General features: G+C 52.4%; 1 protein-coding gene across 1 annotated transcript in view; it reads right to left on the reverse strand.

Moving 5' to 3' along the window:
• The window catches only part of huwe1 (HECT, UBA and WWE domain containing E3 ubiquitin protein ligase 1), a 286,926-nt gene that overhangs the window by 176,506 nt on the left and 88,147 nt on the right, over window positions 1-22,273 (reverse strand). The window contains 10 exon segments of the mRNA XM_085978299.1: window positions 954-1,034; window positions 2,620-2,721; window positions 4,641-4,754; window positions 7,874-7,979; window positions 10,351-10,491; window positions 11,369-11,496; window positions 14,266-14,416; window positions 15,764-15,864; window positions 17,353-17,452; window positions 21,130-21,198. Of these exon segments, the coding sequence (XP_085834425.1) occupies window positions 954-1,034; window positions 2,620-2,721; window positions 4,641-4,754; window positions 7,874-7,979; window positions 10,351-10,491; window positions 11,369-11,496; window positions 14,266-14,416; window positions 15,764-15,864; window positions 17,353-17,452; window positions 21,130-21,198 (1,093 nt within the window).

A 22,273-nucleotide genomic window follows, 5' to 3' on the forward strand; every position in this document is an offset into this window, starting at 1 on the left:
TCTGAGGGGCAGTACTGAGGGAGTGCTGCACTGTCTGAGGGGCAGTACTGAGGGAGTGCCGCACTGTCTGAGGGGCAGTACTGAGGGAGTGCTGCACTGTCTGAGGGGCAGTACTGAGGGAGTGCTGCACTGTCTGAGGGGCAGTACTGAGGGAGTGCTGCACTGTCGGAGGGGCAGTACTGAGGGAGTGCCGCACTGTCTGAGGGGCACAGCCTCTCAGACAATGCAACACTCCCTCAGTAACGCCCTTCACAGTGCGGCGCTCCCTCAGGCCCGCCCCTCCTAGTGCGGCACTGCCCCTCCGACAGTGCAATGCTCCCTCGGTACTGCCCCTCCGACAGTGCGGCGCTCCCTCAGTACCGCCCCTCCGACAGTGCGGCCCTCCCTCGGTACTGCCCCTCCGACAGTGCGGCGCTCCCTCAGCACTGGTACCGGGGAGAGTCAGCCTAGATTTTGAGCTTCTTTGATCTCTCAACCTTCTAACTCTGGCAGGAGTTCTACCACTGAGCCACAGCAGAGACCCACATTAAGGGGCACATTCATTTTTAAGGGTGTGCTGATAGGGGCACGTTCTTTAGAAGGAGCGGTCTTAATTTACAGAGCCAGTGGAAACGCAACTTTAGCGAGTCTGCTGCCAAATGAACCCTATAAAGAAAACCTATTCAAAACCTAGAGCAAGTGGAATATCCCTGCTTACATTGCCAAGAATAGCAGTGCGTTGAGCAGAGAGCAACGATGCATGCCACACACTTACAGCCGTAGGTTTTTTTATATGTCGTGTTTATTTGGCAGAATGTTGGCAGCAGACTTGCTAATATTACGGGGCGAGGGGAGGAGGAGGAGGAGAAACAGTAGCAGACAAGTAGAGACGGTTGCATGGAGAGAATGTTTATTGCCGAGAGAGACAGCAGAGCAAAGGGAGCGCGTGATGAATCAAAACACAGCTCACTTACCGAGCAGGAAGAGTGATGGCCCATAATACTCTGCGTTGCTGATGATGTGCTTTAGTGAGGTAGGCAAAGAACCATCCATTACTGAAAGACAAATAGCGCAGAGAACATTAAACCAGCACTTTCCCTACCGGGTTACAATAAAGCCTCTCCACCATCTACAAGGCACAAGTCAGGAGTGTGATGGAACACTCTCCACTTGCCTGGATGAGTTGCAGCTCCAACAACACTCGAGAAGCTCGACACCATCCAGGACAAAGCAGCCCGCTTGATCGGCACCCCGTCCACCACCTTAAACATTCACTCCCTCCACCACCGGCGCACCGTGGCTGCAGTGTGGACCATCTGCAAGATGCACTGCAGCAACTCACCAAGGCTTCTTCGGCAGCACCTCCCAAACCCGCCACCTCTGCCACCTAGAAGGACAAGGGCAGCAGGCGCACGGGAACACCGCCACCTCCAAGTTCCCCTCCGAGTCACACACCATTCCTGATCTGGAAATATATCGGCCGATCCTTCATCGTCGCTGGGTCAAAATCCTGGAACTCCCTCCCTAACAGCGCTGTGGGAGCACCTTCACCACACGGGACTGCAGCGGTTCAAGAAGGCGGTTCACCACCACCTTCTCAAGGGGCGATTAGGGATGGGCAATAAATGCTGGCCTTGCCAGCGACGCCCACATCCCATAAACAAATAAAAAGAAACAGCAGAGGCAACAGGCCTACCATCCTCTGGATTAAAGGGTTACCGGCCAACTGAAAGGGGGTGGGGTGGGGCTGCACAGGTCACCCCCCCGCAGTTCCTTGCCGTGGTGCTCTCCTGCACACTGCTGTACAGCAACTCCCTTTACCAATCTGTTGAGGCTGGGGGGTCAATTGACAATTTAAAAACTGAAATTACCAAGATTCTTGTACTCAGAATGTCCCAAAAGTGCTTTGTGGCCAATTACTTTTTTTTTTGAAGTGCGGTCACTTATGTAGGCGGATGCGGCAGCCAATTTGCACACAGCAATATCGCACAAACAGCAAATTGGATGACCGACCAGTCAATCTTCCAATAGTAGTCCCGGGATCTTTTACATCCACCCGAGGGGGCAGACGGGGCCTCGGTTTAATTTCTCATCAGACAGTGCGGCGCTCCCTCAGTACCGCCCCTCCGACAGTGCGGCGCTCCCTCAGTACCGCCCCTCCGACAGTGCGGCGCTCCCTCAGTACCGCCCCTCCGACAGTGCGGCGCTCCCTCAGTACCGCCCCTCCGACAGTGCGGCGCTCCCTCAGTACCGCCCCTCCGACAGTGCGGCGCTCCCTCAGTACCGCCCCTCCGACAGTGCGGCGCTCCCTCAGCACCGCCCCTCCGACAGTGCGGCGCTCCCTCAGCACTGAACTGGAGCATCAGCCTAGATTTATGGGCCCAAGCTCCAGAGTGGGACTTGAACCCACAATCTTCTGACTCGGAGGCCAGAGTGCCAACAACTGCACCGAGGCTAGCAGGTTATTTTAAGTCATTTTACTCATGAGCTGGGAGCCTTAATCAGATCAAGAGGTTGTCCACAATCCTGACTGCATTAGTATCATTGCCCGCAATACAAGAGTCATAGGACAAATGTTCACAGATGTGACTGATTTGGCAGTATTGCCTTTGAACGTTAAGGGCCATAAGAAGACATTACCATGTCGAATGCTGTCCGAGAAGGCTGGATCTTGAATGGCCTTCTTCAGGAAGTTGAGCATGGATTTCAGCAGGGCTGCGCGCTGCGGGATGCACTGAACCCCTGCAAGAAAGAACAAACTTGCATTTATATAGCACCTTTCACCACCTCAGCACGTCCCAAAGTGCTTTACAACCAATGAAGTACTTTTTGAAGTGTAGTGCCTCAGTACTGTCCCTCTGACAGTGCAGCGTTCCCTCAGTACCGCCCCTCCGACAGTGCAGCGCTCCCTCAGTACCGCCCCTCCGACAGTGCGGCACTCCCTCAGTACCACCCCTCCGACAGTGCGGCGCTCCCTCAGTACTGCACGGGGAGTGTCAGCCTGGATTATGTGCTCAAGTCTCTGGAGTGGGACTTGAACCCACAACCTTCCAATTCAGAGGATAGAGTGTTACCCACTGAGCCACAGCCGACCCCTACAAAGTATTAGCTTTAACCTTTCCTCGCCTTCCTCCACTGTCGTTACTGGTTCTTTGCTGGGGTAGGGTCCCACATCAGCTACCCTCTGGTATCACCCCTCCGACAAGTGCCCGTTCTTCACCTCACCCCAGTGAGCAGCGGCAGGCTATTCCACTGTGGAGGCCGTCACAACCGAGCATGTCCTTGCCAGACATCCACACACTGGCACCTTTCAGCGAGAGTTGCTGGAGAGTCCCAAGCAGAATCCCGATCTGATCGCTCCCATCCCTAGCCAGGGGGTTCCGAAACCAATTGCATCACCCCTTCTCGCCCTCCTGCCCAGGGTGAGATCAGTGAATTCACCACGGACTGGGAATCGAAGCAGAGACCCTGCCCGAATGGCTCAGTCCCACACCGAGCAGTGCCTTTGCTCACGATCCAGTCACCTCCACGGTCTCACTGCGCAACCTTGATTCTCCTGCTCACCAAAGCCAGGAGATTTTTGGGAGTCACTCCTGCCCTCCTAACTGAATGGATACCTGGATATACTGGCCTTGGAGGGAGTGCAGCCATAGGTTTACCAGATGGACACCTGAGCTCCAAGAGTTAAATTACGAGGAAAGATTACACAAACTAGGGTTGTATTCCCTGGAATTTGGATGGTTATGGTGTGATCTGATCAAAGTTTAAGATAGTGAAGGGAACGGATAGGGTAGAGAGAGAAAAACTATCTCCGTGGGTTGGGGATTCTAGGACTGGGGGCAGAGTCTAAAAATTAGAGCCAGACCTTTCAGGAGTGAGATTAGGAAACACTTCTACACACAAAAGGGTGGTCGAAGTTTGGAACACTTCCACAAACAGCAATTGATGCTGGGGGGGGGGTCAATTGTTAATTTTAAATCTGAGATTGGTGGATTTTTGTTAATCAAAAGGTATTGAGGGATATGGGGCAAAGGCAGGTAGATGGAGTTAAGTCACGGATCAGCCATGATCTCATTGAATGGTGGAACAGGCTCAAGGGGCTGAATGGCCTCCTCCTGTTCCTATGTTCTTACGCAGGCAACTCTTCAAAATCATCTTACCCTCTCCCCCTCTACTCCTAACCTACAGCATTCTTCAGGAAACCCCACTCACTAACTCCCTTCACCTGTGGCATCAGTCATTCATGAAAGAAAGACATGAAATAATACTGAGCGGCCTGCGGGTGGCGCTGTCCAGTGAGAGTATAAATACTCGGGCACGGGCCCAGCTTGCTCAGGACATTCTTTAACAGGAACTAGTGAAGGACACAACTAGACCTCCGTGTTGTAAAACAGTTGATTAACGCTTAGACCAAGTGCCTAGTAGTTTTCTTATGTCAACCTGCATGCAGCACTTCATCCAAACAGCCAGGTTGGAACGGGAACAAAAACATTTTTAAACTGACAAACCTACCCCTCACCGAGCCAGGGAGCAAGAGATAGGATGCAAACACCCTGCTCCGCCTGGGCTGGCTCTCTCGTGGGATGAACCAAGGCTGGAGAGGCTCCTACCCTCCTCCCTGCCCACCCCCCACACACACACAGAGCACCCACCACTCTTACCAGTTCTCGGTGGGTAACTGGTGGTGGTACTCGGCCCTCGCGACTCTGCATCCGGCCTGGGCTCGGTTGTCGAAGTTGAAGGACCAGGACTGCTCTCCATTACAATGTCTGAAACTACAGAAGACAAAGTAAACACAGTGAGCAACATTGCAATGTTTCTGGTGAATACTGGGTGTTCTGGAAACCGCGTGTACCGTTTTAGACACCTCATTATGATGATGATTAAAGGATTCAATCGGGTCGATCGAGAGAAACTATTTCCTCTGGTGGGGGGAGTCCAGAACAAGGGGGCAGAACCTTCAAATTAGAGCCAGGCTGTTCAAGGGTGATGCCAGGAAGCACTTCTTCACACAAAGGCTAGTGGAAATCTGGAACGCTCTCAAAGCTTATTCCCAGGAGCTTGGTCAAGTTACCAAAGGAGAGGTGCAGGGTGGCAGCCAGGCTGACTCTCCCTTTAGCTTTTCCTCCCCCTCACAGTAGGCACGGCACGCACAGCCTCTGCGTCGTGCCTCCTCACAGCAACAAGAGGAGACTCGAGCCACGTGCAATCACCACCTTGGTTCCATAAGCTGCTGTGCCCCTCATTAAATTGGGAACGTCAATTACTGGCGAGCATGAGCCCGAAGCAGAGCGTCCGTCCAGGGGACGCACACAACCCAAGCTCTCATCAACAGCACAAGTCTGCCAATTATATAACTGATAGAGGCATTGGTGAAGGTGCTAAAAGAGATTCACGACGAGGATACCAGAACTAAGATTATACCCATCAGGAAAGACTGAACAGGTTGGGGCACTTTAAACATAAGAACATAAGAAATAGGAGCAGGAGTAGGCCAATTGGCCCCTCGAGCCTGCTCCGCCATTCAATAAGATCATGGCTGATCTGATCCTAACCGCCAATCCACTATCACAGGACTATCTCCTGAATCTAACAGAATTAGACACACGAAACAGGAGCAGGATCAGGCTACACGGCCCCTGGGCCCGCTCCGCTACCCACAGGGCCATGACCGATCCGAACCTAGACTCATGTCCAAATTCCTGCCCGCTCCCTGTAACCCTTAATTCCCTTTTCTTCTAGGAAACTGTCTATTTCTGTTTTAAATTTATGTAATGATGTAGCTTCTACAGCTTTTTGGGGCAGCATATTCCATGGACCTACCACCCTCTGAGTGAAGTAGTTCCTCCTCATCTCAGTTTTGAAAGAGCAGCCCCTTATTCTAAGACTATGCCCCCTAGTTCTAGTTTCACCCATCATCTGGAACATCCTCCCTGCATCCACCCGATGCAACCCCTTCATAATCTTATATGTTTCAATAAGATCGCCTCTCATTCTTCTGAACTCCAATGAGTAGAGTCCCAATCTACTCAACCTCTCCTCATATGTCCATCCCCTCATCCCCGGGATTAACCGAGTGAACCTTCTTTGTACTGACTCGAGAGCAAGTATGTCCTTTCTCAAGTATGGACACCAAAACTGTATGCAGTATTCCAGGTGCGGTCTCACCAATACCTTGTACAACTGAAGCAATACCTCCCTATTTTTATATTCTATCCCCCTAGCAATGAATGCCAACATTCCATTGGCCTTCTTAATCACTTGCTGCACCTGCATACTAACCTTTTGAGTTTCGTGCACCAGGACCCCCCAGATCCCTTTGTACTTCAGTACTTTCAAGTTTCTTGCCATTAAGATGGTTGAGGGGTGACCAAAGAGAGGACTTTAAAATTATGAAGCGATTCGATACGGTAGAGGAAGAGAGGATGTTTCCACTTCAGGGAGAGAACAAAACTAGGGGCCATCAATGTAAGATAGTCACAAATAAATCCAATAGGGAATTCTGGAGAAACTTCTTTACGCCGAGTGGTGAGAATGTGGAACTCGCTGCCACAGGGAGTGGTTGAGGTGAATAGCACAGATAGAAACATAGAAGATGGGAGGAGTAGGCCAGTCGGCCACTCGAACCTGCTCCGCCATTCAATGAGATCGTGGCTGATCATCCAAACTCAGTGCCCAGTCCCTGCATTTAAGGGGAAGCTGGATAAACACATGAGGGAGAAAGGAATAGAAGGAGATGCTGATGGTGAGATGAAGAGGGGTGGGAGGAGGCTCGAGTGGAGCAGAAATGCCGGCACGGACCAGTTTGGCCAAATTGTCGGTTTAATTCTGCCCTCTTGAGCATTCCCCTGGTTATAATCGCTCCACCATTGGCAGCTGTGCCTTCAGCCGCCTGGGCCCCGAGCTCTGGAATTCCCTCCCAAAACCTCTCCGCCTTTAAGACGCTCCTTAAAACCGACCTCTTTGACCAAGCTTTTGGTCACCTGCCCTAATTTATCCTCATGTGGATCGGTGTCAACATTTTTTGGTCTTTTAATACTGTGAGGCGCCTTGGAACGTTTTACTGGGTTAAAGGCGCTATATAAATACAAGTAGTTGTAGTTGTTTCTGCGCTGGAGACTCGATGTAATTAGTCAGCACTCAGATAAGCAATCTCAGAGGCCTTAAATGGAAAGATAGATCACACTGCTGCAGATGGAGATGATCGGAGAATGAACGCAACCTCGAGGCTGAAGCAGAGGGATCTTGGCTTGAGCATCTGACCTGGGCTTTACCTGAACTGGAGAGCTGAACGCCAATGCTGGGCCATTGATTAGTTTTGTGAAGTGTGCGTAACCATCTAACAAACTGGTCCTTATCAGGGGTTGCAAGAGAAAGGACCGTAAATGAGGCCAAAACTTCCTCGATTGTGATGGGGAGTGCAGAAAACAATAGCAAAGTTCTACTGACAAGTTGGAATTTTACACAGCTGCAAAGATGTTCCAGCAACACTTATTTCTGGACACAACAACAGGCGTGGAAGAGTCCCGAGTAACAGCCAGTCAGGCGGAGCCTTACAGGAGTGCTTAGTACACTCACTGCTTGGTCAATATAGATGTCCAATATCACTGCTACATCAAAAGCACCGTCAGATTATTGCAGAATAAGCATTCTGTAAATTCAGGGCCGAGCAGCTTAAAACAAACCTGGCCATTTTCCAGGTCACAGCACAGCATTTCTACCCAAGGATGGGAGACATTACTGGGCTGCTGGAACTGACCTGCAAGAAAGTCAGAACGAAAAAAAAAAAGACAGAGGGGGCATGCATTTATAGTGCACCAGTCACTACCTCAGAACGTCCCAAAGCGCTTCAACAGCGCAGTCACTGCTGGGTAATAGAAGGGCGAGCGGTTACCTTCAGAATCCGTCTCCATCTCCTCTCCCTCCGGAGCCGTGGTCGATCGCTGAATCTTTGGCTTGATGACAAACGGACACTCCTTCCTGCAAATATCAACTTCGTGCTAAAGAAGAGAATAAAGGTTAGTCAGGCTGTCCAGCTATCAGGTTCCCCCCAGGCTGATGTTAAGGCACATTGTTGGGGCACAGCAGGGGGAGCTTTCTCTATCTAACCCATGCTGTAGCTGCCCTGGGAGGTGTTTGATGGGGACAGTGTAGAGAAACATAGAAGATAGGAGCAGGAGTCGGCCATTCGGCCCCTCGAGCCCGCTCCGCCATTCAATGCGATCATGGCTGATCATCCAAATTCAGTACCCGGTCCCTGCTTTCTCCCCATATCCCTTGATCCCTTTAGCCTTAAGAAATATATCCAACTCCTTCTTGAATATATTTAATATGTATTGGCCTCTACTGCCTTCTGTGGTAGAGAATTCCACAGTTCACCACTCTCTGGGTGAAGAAATTCCTCCTCATCTCTGTCCTAAATGGCTTACCCCTTATCCTTAGACTGTGACCCCTGGTTCTGGACTCCCCCGCCATCAGGAACACCCTTCCTGCATCTAGTCTGTCCAGTCCTGTCAGAATTTTATAAGTTTCAATGAGATCCCCTCTCATTCTTCTAAACTCCAGCGAGTACAAGCCCAATCGACCCAATCTCTCATCTGTCATTCCTGCCATCCCAGGTATCAGCCTGGTGAATCTTCGCTGCACTCCCTCCATGGCAAGAACATCCTTCCTTAGATAAGGCGACCAAAACTGCACACAATACTCCAGGTGTGGTCTCACCAAGGCCCTGTACAACTGCAGCAAGACATCCTTGTTCCTGTACTCAAACCCTCTCGCTACAAAGGCCAACATACCATTTGCCTTCTTAACCACCTGCATGCTTACCTTCAGCGACTGGTGCACAAGGACACCCAGGTCTCGTTGCACGTCCCCTTCTCCCAATCTATTGCCGTTCAGATAATAATCTGCCTTCCTGTTTTTGCCACCAAAGTGGATAACCTCGCATTTATCCACGTTATATTGCATCTGCTATGCTTTTGCCCAATCACCCAACCTGCCCAAATCATCCTGGAGATTCTCGGCATCCTCCTCACAGCGCACACAGCTTTGTGTCGTCTGCAAATTTGGAGATATTACGTCTAGTTCCATTGCCTAGATCATTAATACATAGTGAATAGCTGGGGCCCAAGGACCGATCCCTGCGGTACCCCACTAGTCACTGCCTGCCACTCGGAAAAAGACCCGTTTATTCCAGCTCTTTGCTTCCTGTCTGCCAACCAGTTCTCTATCCAAGTCAATACCTTGCCCCCAATCCCATGTGCCTTAACTTTATACGCTAATCTCTTATGCGGGACCTTGACTCTATCTAACCCCGTGCTGTACTTGCCCTGGGAGTGTTTGATGGGGACAGTGTGAGGGAGCTTTACTCTGTATCTAACCCGTGCTGTACCTGCCCTGGGAGTGTTTGATGGGACAGTGTCGAGGGAGCTTTACTCTGTATCTAACCCCGTGCTGTACCTGCCCTGGGAGTGTTGGATGGGACAGTGTAGAGGGAGCTTTACTCTGTATCTAACCCCGTGCTGTACCTGCCCTGGGAGTGTTGGATGGGACAGTGTAGAGGGAGCTTTACTCTGTATCTAACCCCGTGCTATACCTGCCCTGGGAGTGTTTGATGGGGACAGTGTCGAGGGAGCTTTACTCTATCTAACCCCGTGCTGTACCTGCCCTGGGAGTGTTGGATGGGACAGTGCAGAGGGAGGAATAGAAATCAGTCCGAGTTCCTGCTCGCTTTGTATTAACTCCTGATGGAACACGTACATTTGTAGATAATGGGCAAGGACCAGGTTGGACTCTATTATGCTACGTCCTTATATCCGAACAACCTGCTGCCGCTCACCATGTAGATTCACAGGAGAATGGCTGATTGGGTTAGGGAGGAGGGGGGGGGGGAAGAAAATTGCAACAATTCGGAATACGTAAAATCTTACGCCACAGAAGGAGGCCCATCGCGCCCGAGCTGGCTTGCTCAGAGCCATCCAATAAATTCCGTTTCGCCCCCTCTGCTCCTTCCCTGCAGCCTTACAAATGTTCCTTTTCATGTATATGGGACCATAGGAACTGGAGGAGGCCATTCAGCCCCTCGAGTCCGTTCTGTCGTTCAATGAAATCATGACCGATCTGCACCCCGACTCTATCCGCTCGCCTTGGCTCCACATCCCCCAACTCCCTTGGGCTAACAAAAATCTACACCCAATTCCTTTTTCCACAAGTTCCTGTTGAATCTGCTTCTGCCGCCCTTTCAGGCAGCGCATTCCAGATCACAACTCGGTATGATTCCATCATTTTGAAATACAATGCAACTCTCAGAACAACCCTGGGTCAGTCTACACATCAACATACAGTGGGCTAAAACTACAAACGCTCACGTACCTCTAGCCGGCTGATGAATACGGCCAATCCACTGTGAGACTGGAAGGCTGCCATGTCCAGGTTGGTGATGAGGTCGACCACTCGGACAGCCCTGGTCACGAAGGTGATCTGATCCTGCTCGTCGCCGAGATACTTGATCACCTAGGGAAAGAGAAGTGGCAAAACTTACTGTATCATGAAGAGACACACTGCAGACATCTTCCCCGTGCATCCTCGCAGGTGGTACTGGGGTCAGTTATAGAATCATAGAATGATACAGCACGACAGGAGGCCATTCGGCCCGTCGTGCCTGTGCCGGCTCTTTGAACGAGCTCTCCAATTAGCCCCACTCCCCCCTGCTCTTTCCCCACAGCCTGGCACATTTTTCCCCTTCAAGTATTTCTCCAATCCCCCTTTTGAAAGTTACTATTGAATCTGCTCCCACCGCCCTTTCAGGCAGCGCATTCCAGATCACAACAACTCGCTGCGTAAAAACATTCTCCTCATCTCCCCTCTGGTTCTTTTACCGATTATCTTCAATCTGTGTCCTCTGGTTACCGACCCTCCTGCCACTGGAAACAGCTTCTCTTTATTTACTCCATCAAAACCCTTCATGATTGAAGGGTTTATCAAATCTCATTTTAATCTTCTCTGCTCTAAGGAGAACAATCCCAGCTTCTCCAGTCTCTCCGTGTAACTGAAGTCCCTCATCCCTGGTACCACTCTGGTCAATCTCCCTTTAACCTTCTCTGCTCCAAGGAGAACAACCCCAGCTTCTCCACATCACTGAAGTCCCTCATCCCTGGAACCATCCTAGTAAATCTCCTCTGCACCCTCTCCAAGGCTTTGACATCCTTCCTAAAGTGTGGTGCCCAGAATTGGACACAATACTCCAGCTGAGGCCGAACCTGTGCGTTATAAAAGATTTAGCACAACTTCCTTGCTGAACCTTCACCCAGGCCCCTCTCCAGTATGGCAGGCAAGTGGACCTCCGGAGAATACCCTCAACCCTTCTCCCCGACAAAATAAAGAGTTTTACCTTGAGTAAAGCTTCCATCATTCCACAGGAGACCAAGGCTTCGCCTCCAGCATCATAACTGGCCAGGTGGTAGAGAAATGAGAACAGTGCTGTTGCAAATTGATGGGGATATGGTTCCATTGTTGGATCTGACAGCAGGATTTTAAAAAACATTTTTTAAAAAGAGACGCAATCAGCATTAAACAAGCTTTTAGCTGAAACCTTGCGGCTAATTGTTCAGTGGGGAGGAGTGATTACCAGTCAGACGAATATCTAACTGGCGTGAAATTTCTCCTTCACTTGCAACACGGGAGAGAAAAAACCACACAAATTATAAACCTCCTCCCAGATGGGCGATAAACCGAGAGTACTAATGGAAGATTTCAGCTCGAACATAAACAGTAGCGATACAGGAATGCTGTACCTCTACTTAACCCGTATGCAATAAACACCTTGCATTTATACGGTGCCTCTGACGTAGTAAAACATCCCAAGGCGCTTCACAGGAGCGATTACCAAACAAAATTTGACACCGAGCCACATAAGGAGATACAGGAAACTTTGGTTTATCCGGAGGTTGTATGTCCGGAAACCTCGATCTAACGGCAGAAATCGGGAGCCGTTTTGTTAGGTTATTTTTCTTCTCGTGGCTTTTTTCCCCCCCAACAGTCAGGCTCTGGAAAGTCTCTGAAGCTGTTGCTAAGCAACAGTGTTTGTTGTCAGATACGGAGATGAAAACCTCCATATGCTTCAACATTAACGCTGGTATGTCCGGCAGTTTTGATAGATTGGCAACAGCTCGGTCCCGTCAGTGCCGGATATCACAAAGTTTCCTGTATTAGGACAGATAAGCAAAAGCTTGGTCAAAGAGGCAGGTTTTAAGGGGCGTCTTGAAGGGAGAGAGGGGTAGACAGCAACGTTTCCTCTCAGCTGCGTGGCCGCCCAGCCGTCTGATGGTCACGCACAGTCTGGGACGCGCACCCAAATTAAAAATTCGGGGGGGATATTGGTAGAGAGGCGGAGAGGTTTAGGAAGGCAATTCCAGAGCTCAGGGCCCAGGCAGCTGAAGGCACGGCCGCCAATGGTGGAGCGATGGAAATCCGGGGGGGGGGGGGGGGGGGGGGGGCGGTGTTCAAGAGGCCAGAATTGGAGGAGCGCAGAGATCTCTGAGGGTTGTAGGGGCTGGGGGAGGTTACAGAGATAGGCGGGGGGTGGCGAGGGCCACGGAGGGATTTGAACGCAAGGATGAGAATTTTAAAATCAAAATACCAGATACAATTCAAATCCATTTCTACCTCAGAAACATTGGCGAACAAGTCACACATGACAACGACCTTTGGGGCAATTAATTAAAAATTGCAAAAAAAAAGTTATAGCAAGTAAAAACGGCCTTTATCAAAATAGATTAGCCAATGCCCCGTGACATGGCTCATGCTATAATGGAAGATGGGCTGTTTTTGCACAGGGGTGTTAACAAATCACGTCCTCAAAATAGGGCAGCGAATGCAGCAGCCAATTTGCACACAGTAAGATCCCAAAAAGAAAAGTGAATAGCCAAACGACGCGGTTTTGCTGGTGTTGGTTCCGGGAGGAATATTCAGTGCATTATTTCACGAGAGGTCTGTGCACGCCAACAGCCTCTTTGCTAATGTGTAACGGGGCTTCCTTGCAGGATTGCATCCCACTCAAGTCGGGCCTGGGTTTAACTCGGCCTGTTGCTGTAAAGCCACACAAAAAGTCAGATTGCTGTAACTGGGCACATTCTCCAGTCAAACAGCGGCTCCAGTGCAGCACTTGCAATGGGACGTGAAACAGAGGCCTGGTCAGGTGGATGCAATAGATCCCAAGGCACAGACGACCTGGTCATTCATTCACTGGTTTGTGGGACCTTGCTGTGTGGAAAAATCAGTTAACGCAGTGCACCAAAGGTGTCCTCGCCAGAAAGGTGAAAACAGCGAGAATAATCATCTCCGATCTGTAATCACATGCCCCACAGACGCAGCCTGGCACCTGATGCGTCTCATTAAACAGCATCACAATAACTGGACACATGCGGAAAACAACCGACAATCTTCCTCCTATTTCATTCATGGATAAAAAAGCTCGTGCAGCGCTGCTGTCTGAGGATTGTTCCCAACTTAACTGCCGCCTGCCACCTTCACCGGCGCCGAGGATTCCTCCCAGCCAATATTCCGATGGACAGGGCAGTGGGACTGGCAGTGGGAAGCTGCGTAGTTTCAGTTGCTTAAACTCGAGCAGAAACCCCACCCCCCCCACACACACTTAGAGGATGCAAAGTCTTGGCTCATGCCAACCTGTGCCAAGTTCTCTGCACTTGGGCAAGATCCCCTTACCCACTGGATCCCAGGGAGTGTTGTCCAAACTCTAATCGCATAGTTCACACGGGGCTTGAGGGCCCAAACATGGGGCTGGAGGGCCCAAACATGGGGATGGGTTTCTGCACTCGCCAGGCACCCCACTGACCAAAACACACGTAGCGTTTGCCAACAATCAGAAGATCCGGTTTTCTCCCAAACCCGTGACCTCTTCCACCTAGAAGGACAAGGGCAGCAGGCGCGTGGGAACACAGCCACCTCCAGGTTCCCCTCCAAGTCACACACCATCCTGACTTGGAAATATATCGCTGATCCTTCATCATCGCTGGGTCAAAATCCTGGAACTCCCTCCCTAACAGCACCTTCACCACACGGACTGCAGCGGTTCAAGGCGGCGGCTCACCACCACCTTCGAGGGCAACTAGGGATGGGCAATAAATGCCAGCCTGGCCACCGATGCCCACATCCAGTGAACAAATCAAAAAAAAATTACCTCATTCAGAAACTCTCATAAATCTCACTCAAAGCTCGCTTTTTACGCACCCAATCATAAAACAAAGGGGAAAATGTTAAGACACTTACCGATCATGGCCTGTATACAATTTCGCACCAGCACGGGTAGAAAGCCGTGGTACGACGCCGTTCCTGTGCAGTCTATAATGCTGCTCAGCTTAGGCGTCCGTTCCAAATGAACTATTGACGTCAATGTCCGCAAAGAAGCGGCTTTAATATCCTTTCAAAAGAAAAAAAATGAATATGGGTGAAGTGGGGGGGGGAAATGATTCTCATTGAAAGCAGGGAAATGGCAAGGGAGGTAACTGGCATTACAGGTGCTCGATTACCCTCCCGAACTCTGGAGGTTACAGACTCCTTTATTGGGGTGGGCTGGCTGGGGGATTCTGCCTTCACCACGGGCGATGGGTAATTCGAGGCAATGAGCCTTTCGCCGCTGTTTGCAGGTTGCCATCTTTTGCCGGTCAGGCACAGGGTGGGTGTAGAGTAAAGCTCCTTCTACACTGCCCCAACAAGGCACATCTCAAGAGCATCTACCATTTCCCATTCCAGCCCTGCCCATTTCTCTCAGCGACACCAAACACAGAAAAATACAAGATAGGAGCAGGTGTAGGCCATTCGGCCCCTCGAGCCTGCTCCGCCATTCAATGCGATCATGGCTGATCATCCAAATTCAGTACCCTGTCCCTGCTTTCTCCCCATACCCCTTTATCCCTTTAGCCTTAAGAAATATATCCAACTCCTTCTTGAATATATTTAATGAATTGGCCTCCACTGCCTTCTGTGGTAGAGAATTCCACAGGTTCACCACTCTCTGGGTGAAGAAATTCCTCCTCATTTCTGTCCTAAATGGCTTACCCCTTATCTTTAGACTGTGACCCCTGGTTCTGGACTCCCCCGCCATCAGGAACATCCTTCCTGCATCTAGTCTGTCTAACCCTGTGCTCAGGTATGGGTGGGTGCGATAGGAAATGGCTGCAGACTGCCACACACACTGCACTTAGCGCCATGAGCCAGCAAACAGAAAACTTGCATCCCATCGGTCCAGGCCGGATTCAGAAACTCCAAAGAAAAGGATAGCTTTCCAGCCGAAGACACCATCTTGTCTGTACTCCTCCAGCAGTAGATACTGCCTCCTGGAGTACACTTCCCCTAGTGCAGATACCTTCCACAAACGGCCACCCTCCACACGTGACTTCAACTCGTGTCTCGGCAGGCTGTACAGCTATTCAGGCCGGGACGGGACACGGCTTCGCCGGGCAGACGGTGGCCTCAGGCTCGCTTGCCTGCTCGCCGCCCCCCGTAGGTCAGGAGGTGCTGAGGCCAACAGCGACACCTCCACTGCCAGGCTGGCTGAGGCCAGTGAACCCATCACCACTGGGGATCATGCTGCAGCAGTAACTGCTGCCGACAGCCTTCCCCATTCTCCATTACCGACTAGTGCACTTCAATTACCCACCCCCCCCCCCCACCCTTTCCTGCATTCCTTTTTAGTTTGTGCAGTGCGCTGTACAAAATATACACACAAGACATGCGTGGACGAGTGCCCCATTTACAACGTACTCACCATAAGCTGTTTGTCTGGAATCTGTAGAACATCCACCAGCTCCTCTATCAAACCATTGTATAATATACTATTGGCAGACTCTTGGAGCGCGTTGGAGTAAACTGGAGAAAGAAGAAGGCACAAGGAGTCACTGGATAGTCATCAGGAGCAGGAGCCCTGGCCAATTAACCTCTCTTTCTCCCCCCCGCCCCCCCACACTTCCTCCGGCCCCCCCCAATGCAGAAGCACCGAGACCAATCAGGGTGCTGACCTGGCCGAGATCAGTCAACTCCTCACAGATCAGGACTGCAACCATGGGGGGTCCTCTAACCCGCCTGGCTGCATACCATCAAGGTCCATGGACAGAGACAGTAGAAATCTATTACCGCCATTGGCTGGACAGCGACGGAGTCGCTTGCTCGCGAGCTGCAGTCGAGTCCCAAAACAAAACTACGCAGCCAGATTCCCTCACTTGTTCCAGCGAGGCCGCCCCGAGGAACCGCGGCACACAGACGTCGCAGGGCCGTCCTCCCAGGACCCCTTCAATATAAAAGGGCTGAAAAAGACTCGCATTTCTACAGCGTCTTTCACGACCACCGGACGTCCCAAAGCGCTTCACAGCCAATTAAGTACTTCTGAAGTGCAGACACTGTTGTAATGTGGGAAACGTGGCAGCCAATTTGCACACAGCAAATTCCAACAAACAGCAATGAGGTAACGACCAGATCATCTATTTTAGTGATGTTGGTTGAGGGATAAATATTGGCCAGGACACCGGGGCGAACTCCCCACAACGCACTTCCCCATATCTTCCAATAGTGGCCGTGGGATTTTTTACGTCAACTTGAGGGGGCAAACGGGTGCCTCGGTTTAACATCGCATCCGAAAGATGGCACCTCTGACAGTGCGGCGCTCCCTCAGTACCGCACCTCCGACAGTGCGGCGCTCCCTCAGTACCGCACCTCCAACAGTGCGGCGCTCCCTCAGTACCGCCCCTCCGACAGTGCGACGCTCCCTCAGTACCGCGCTCCCTCAGTACCGCCCCTCAGACAGTGCGGCGCTCCCTCAGTACCGCCCCTCCGACAGTGCGGCGCTCCCGCAGCATTGCCCCTCCGACAGTGCGGCACTCCCTCAGTACTGCCCCTCCGACAGTGCGACGCTCCCTCAGTACCGCGCTCCCTCAGTACCGCCCCTCCGACAGTGCGGCGCTCCCTCAGTACCGCGCTCCCTCAGTACCGACCCTCCGACAGTGCGGCGCTCCCTCAGTACCGCCCCTCCGACAGTGCGGCGCTCCCTCAGTACTGCCCCTCCGACAGTGCGGCGCTCCCTCAGTGCCGCCCCTCCGACAGTGCGGCGCTCCCTCAGTACCGACCCTCCGACAGTGTGGTGCTGGAATGTCAGCCTAGATTTTTGTGCTCGTGTCTCTGGAGTAAGACTTGAACCCACAACATACTGACTCAGTGGCGAGGGTACTACCCACGGGAGCCTTCCATTTTAAATATAAAATGTGTCTTGAGATTATTTTTTTTTTAAATAACTAAGGCCAGCGTTGCCAGAGCCAGATTCCTCAACACTTCATATTCAGGCACAAAATGTTTACGACCACTTACCTAATATCGAGATAGCGTGTAGCCTAGCCTGTACTGCTTGCAGTCTCTTCTTATGATTTGAGAAGCCGTGTGCTAGCCGTATATGTGTAAACAGTAGCATCTGTCAAAAAAAAGAGCACGCATGTAACCGCAGCAAGACTTCAAACATTATCCCACTGCCGCGCTGAAGATAAGATTTTGGGGGCGGGGGGGGGGGGGGGGGGGGGGGTGGGGCAGCAAGTTGGGTGCATCAAGCACCACAAGTTCCCAATTTCAGGCGCGGGAGTAATTCATTATTGAAGTGGGCGCCGACTGCGGTTTTTTGTCACAGGCAAGGGGCATCGGTCCATCACTACATCCGGGAGGTCAGAGAGGTTCTGTATTCCAGGAGAACGTACTTCATTCTCTCTCTCTCTCTTTATAGGGAGAAGACAGAGAGAGAAGCAGGAGGAGCACGCAGGATTTTGGGCTTCCCCATGGTGCAGGGCGCCACTGACTGCACACACGTGGCTTTGCAGGCGCCGCACATCAATGGCGAGATGTTCCGTAACTGCAAAGGGTACCACTCACCTAATGTGCAATTCAAGTGTGGCCACGCCCAGCACATCATGATGGTGGATGCCCAGTATCCTGGCAACAATCATGATAGAAACATAGAAGGCCATTCGGCCCCTCAAGCCTGTTCCGCCATTCAATGAGATCATGGCTGATCATCCAAACTCCGTACTGTCCCCGCCTTCTCCCCATATCCCTTGATCCCTTTAGCCTTAAGAAATATATCCAACTCCTTCTTGAATATATTTAATGAATTGGCCTCAACTGCCTTCTGTGGTAGAGAATTCCACAGGTTCACCACTCTCTGGGTGAAGAAATTCCTCCTCGTCTCAGTCCTAATGATGCCTTCATCCTGCGCCAGTCCGCTGTGCCAGCAATCTTCCAGTCACCATGTCGAACCCAAGGGTGGCTGCTAGGCGAGAAGGGTTATCTGCTCTACACCTGGCTGATGACTCCCCTCGGTCACCAATCATACAATGGTATTTCGCCGCTCTCCCAATCCGTCGGCAGCCTAAAACCATAACGCAGCCGCAGCACCAGCAGATGCAGGGTCATTTTTTTAACATTCATTCTTGGGATGTGGGCCTCGCCGCCAAGGCCGGCATTTATTGCCCATCCCTAGTTGCCCCTCGAGAAGGTAGTGGCGAGCTGCCATTTCAGAGGGCAGTTACAAGCCAACCACGTTGCTGTGGGTCTGGAGTCACATATGCTGGAAAGCACTGGAGAGGTACCACCAACGCTGCCTCCGCAAGATCCTGCAAATCCATTGGCAGGACAGGTGCACCAACGTCAGTGTTCTCGCTCAGGCCAACATCCAAGCTTTGACCACGCTCGATCAGCTCCATTGGGCGGGCCACATTGTCCGCACGCCCGATACGAGACTCCCCAAAACAAGCGCTCTACTCGGAGCTCCGGCACGGCAAGACCGCCCCAGGTGGGCAGAGGAAACGCTTCAAGGACACCCTCAAAGCCTCCTTGAAAAAGTGCAACATCCCCCACCGACACCTGGGAATCCCTGGCCCAAGACCGCACAAAGTGGAGGAGAAGCATCCGGGAAGGCGCCGAACACCGAGTCTCTTCGCCGGGAGTAAGCGGAAGCCAAGCGCAGGCAGCGCACGTCAACCCAAGCACCCCACCCACCCGCCCCTTCAACCACCGTCTGCCCCACCTGTGACAGAGACTGTAGGTCCCACATTGGACTCAGCAGTCACCTGAGAACTCATTTTTAATGTGGAAGCAAGTCATCCTCGGTTCCGAGGGACTGCCTAAGAAGAAGATAGGCCAGACCAGGTAAGGGCGATACAATCCGATAGTTTCATGGTCACCATTACTGAAACTAGCTTTTTATTGAACTCCTGTCTCGGGATCACTCGTCCAGGCCTCTGGATTACTAGTCCAGTAACATAACCACTATGCAAGCATACCCACTCTTACCCTACGGCAGTGCTGACCAATAAGTCAGCCACTATCCACATGCGGCTAACTGGGAACTTCTATTGCATTTCCGATTCTCGATTAATATGGATTAATGGACACCACTATTGGGCGTGTGATCGCAATCAGTTGCATGGTGTATGCGTGTAAACTTTAACCTTTGAGTGTATGACAAAGCAGTGCGCGAGTGGTTTTTTGATCTGTGAGCGCTTTACTTCCTTGGTTACGGAATGGTGGTCGATGCTTAAGTGTACACGTGTGACAAATTTACATGCAGTGCGCGGGAGTCGTGATGCATGTGGCTAAACCGTAGCCACACGGTGGCTAGTCAGAGGTTTCGACTGGGCAACACCGCTCTCCAGGGCTGCCTCGGAGAACAAGCGCAGCGCCGGAGGCCACCTTGTGCGCTGTGGACCCTGGAGCCTGCACACGCACAGCTGTGGTGTTGACAAATGCACCCCACCCCCCCAACCCCGCAAAGTAAAGGAGGGTGAATTCAACCACCACCGGGGGCAGCCACCATTACAGCAGTACTGCAAACACAAGCCATTCTAAACAGGTGGGAGTATAATACGCACCAATGTCCCTGCTGAGCTGCGTGGCCATGCAGTGCTCTAGAGGTCCCGCGCAGGCCGCACGCTGGCTTTTGAGAAAGACCACGCATGCGCGAACATTGGAATCGGCTGTGCAGCCCGTTAAAGGGCCGGCACACTGAAAAAACTATAAGAGGGAACACAGATTCTCGCTACATCTTCGTTCACTAGATTGATCCCTGGGATGAGAGGGATTGTCCTATGAGGAGAGATTGAGTAGATTGGGCCGATACTCTCTGGAGTTTAGAAGAATGAGAGGTGATCTCATTGAAACATATCAGATTCTGAGGGGGGATTGACAGGGTAGATGCTGAGAGGCTGTTTCCCCCCCTGGCTGGAGAGTCTAGAACCAGGGGTCACAGTCTCAGGATAAGGGGTCGGCCATTCAGGACTGAGATGAGGAGAAATTTCTTCACTGAGGGCGGTGAATCTTTGGAATTCTCTGCCCCAGAGGGCTGTGGAGGCTCATAAGAACATAAGAAATAGGAGCAGGAGTCGGCCAATCGGCCCCTCGAGCCTGCTCCGCCATTCAATAAGATCATGGCTGATCTGATCCTAACCACCAATCTACTATCACAGAACTATCTCCTGAATCTAACAGAATTAGACACACGAAATAGGAGCAGGATCAGGCTGAACAGGATCAGGATCAGTCGTTGAGTATATTCAAGGCTGAGATCGATAGATTTTTGGACTCGAGGGATAGGGGATCGGGCAGCAAAGTGAAGTTGAGGTCGAAGATCAGCCAGGATCTCATTGAATGGTGGAGCAGGCCCGAGAGGCCGAATGGCCGACTCCTGCTCCTAATTCTTATTCTCCCATCCTCCCCACAACCCGAGGCTGAAATGACACGGGACCTCCCCATGATCCAGCCTTGTCCCACATCGGGCCAGACTTGGTAATTAGTTACAGGAGGACAAGGAGTGTCACAAAATACAGCTCGCTTCAGATCCTTATAGCCAGCGGCTCTCGCCTCAGCGTGGACTCGACACAAGCGTGGGTCCCGGAGCTGAAAAGGCAGCTTCCTGACCCGTACCACAAACCAGAGACGGCCCATTTCAAGATTCGCCCACTCCCCGCACGGGAAGCATCGAAGGCGGGCACGCCTGGTATAACCGATAATTACTCGCGAGATGTGTCCTCCCACCAGCACCAATTAACAGATTATGGTCGACATTTATCGGATCGGGCTGAATGTAAAGCCTGCAGCACTCACCTGCTTATCCTTTGGGATACTGTACATTTTGGTTAAAGACTCCATAATTTCAGAAGGACTTTCAGATATCTGGGAAGAGAAAGGAAGCCAATGATGAGCAAGTTGTCTTCATGGCACAAAGTCTCGCCCTCAGTTCTCAAACCACCCTTCAAAGCCCGCAGGCTGGGCAGAGCACAACAGGTAGTATACCCCACTGCTACCAAGTGTCAGCCCAACCCGGAGCCTCCCCGCCATGGGCAGAGCCCAGCTCCCTCCTCCCCCCACGGGCAGAGCCCAGCTCCCTTCCCCCCCCCCCCCCACAGGCAGAGCCCAGCTCCCTCCACACGGGCCCCAAGACCAGAGCCCAGCTCCCCCCACGGGCAGAGCCCAGCTCCCCCCAAGACCAGAGCCCAGCTCCCCCACACGGGCCCCAAGACCAGAGCCCAGTTCCCCCCACGGGCAGAGCCCAGCTCCCTTCCCCCCACCCAACCAGGCAGAGCCCAGCTCCCTCCACACGGGCCCCAAGACCAGAGCCCAGTTCCCCCCACGGGCAGAGCCCAGCTCCCTCCACACGGCCCCCCCAAGACCAGAGCCCAGCTCCCCCCACGGGCAGAGCCCAGCTCCCTCCTCCCCCCACGGGCAGAGCCCAGCTCCCCCCACGGGCAGAGCCCAGCTCCCTGCCCCCCACCCAACCAGGCAGAGCCCAGCTCCCTCCACACGGGCCCCAAGACCAGAGCCCAGTTCCCCCCACGGGCAGAGCCCAGCTCCCTGCCCCCCACCCAACCAGGCAGAGCCCAGCTCCCTCCACACGGGCCCCAAGACCAGAGCCCAGTTCCCCCCACGGGCAGAGCCCAGCTCCCCCCACACGGCCCCCCCAAGACCAGAGCCCAGCTCCCCCCACGGGCAGAGCCCAGCTCCCTCCTCCCCCCACGGGCAGAGCCCAGCTCCCCCCACGGGCAGAGCCCAGCTCCCTGCCCCCCACCCAACCAGGCAGAGCCCAGCTCCCTCCACACGGGCCCCAAGACCAGAGCCCAGTTCCCCCCACGGGCAGAGCCCAGCTCCCTCCACACGGCCCCCCCAAGACCAGAGCCCAGCTCCCCCCACAGGCAGAGCCCAGCTCCCTGCCCCCCACCCAACCAGGCAGAGCCCAGCTCCCTCCACACGG

The sequence above is a fragment of the Somniosus microcephalus genome, unplaced genomic scaffold (assembly GCF_052327205.1).
Source record: "Somniosus microcephalus isolate GS21.2 unplaced genomic scaffold, FLI_Smic_1.0 unresolved_chr7, whole genome shotgun sequence".
In the NCBI taxonomy this organism is placed as follows: Eukaryota; Metazoa; Chordata; class Chondrichthyes; order Squaliformes; family Somniosidae; genus Somniosus; species Somniosus microcephalus.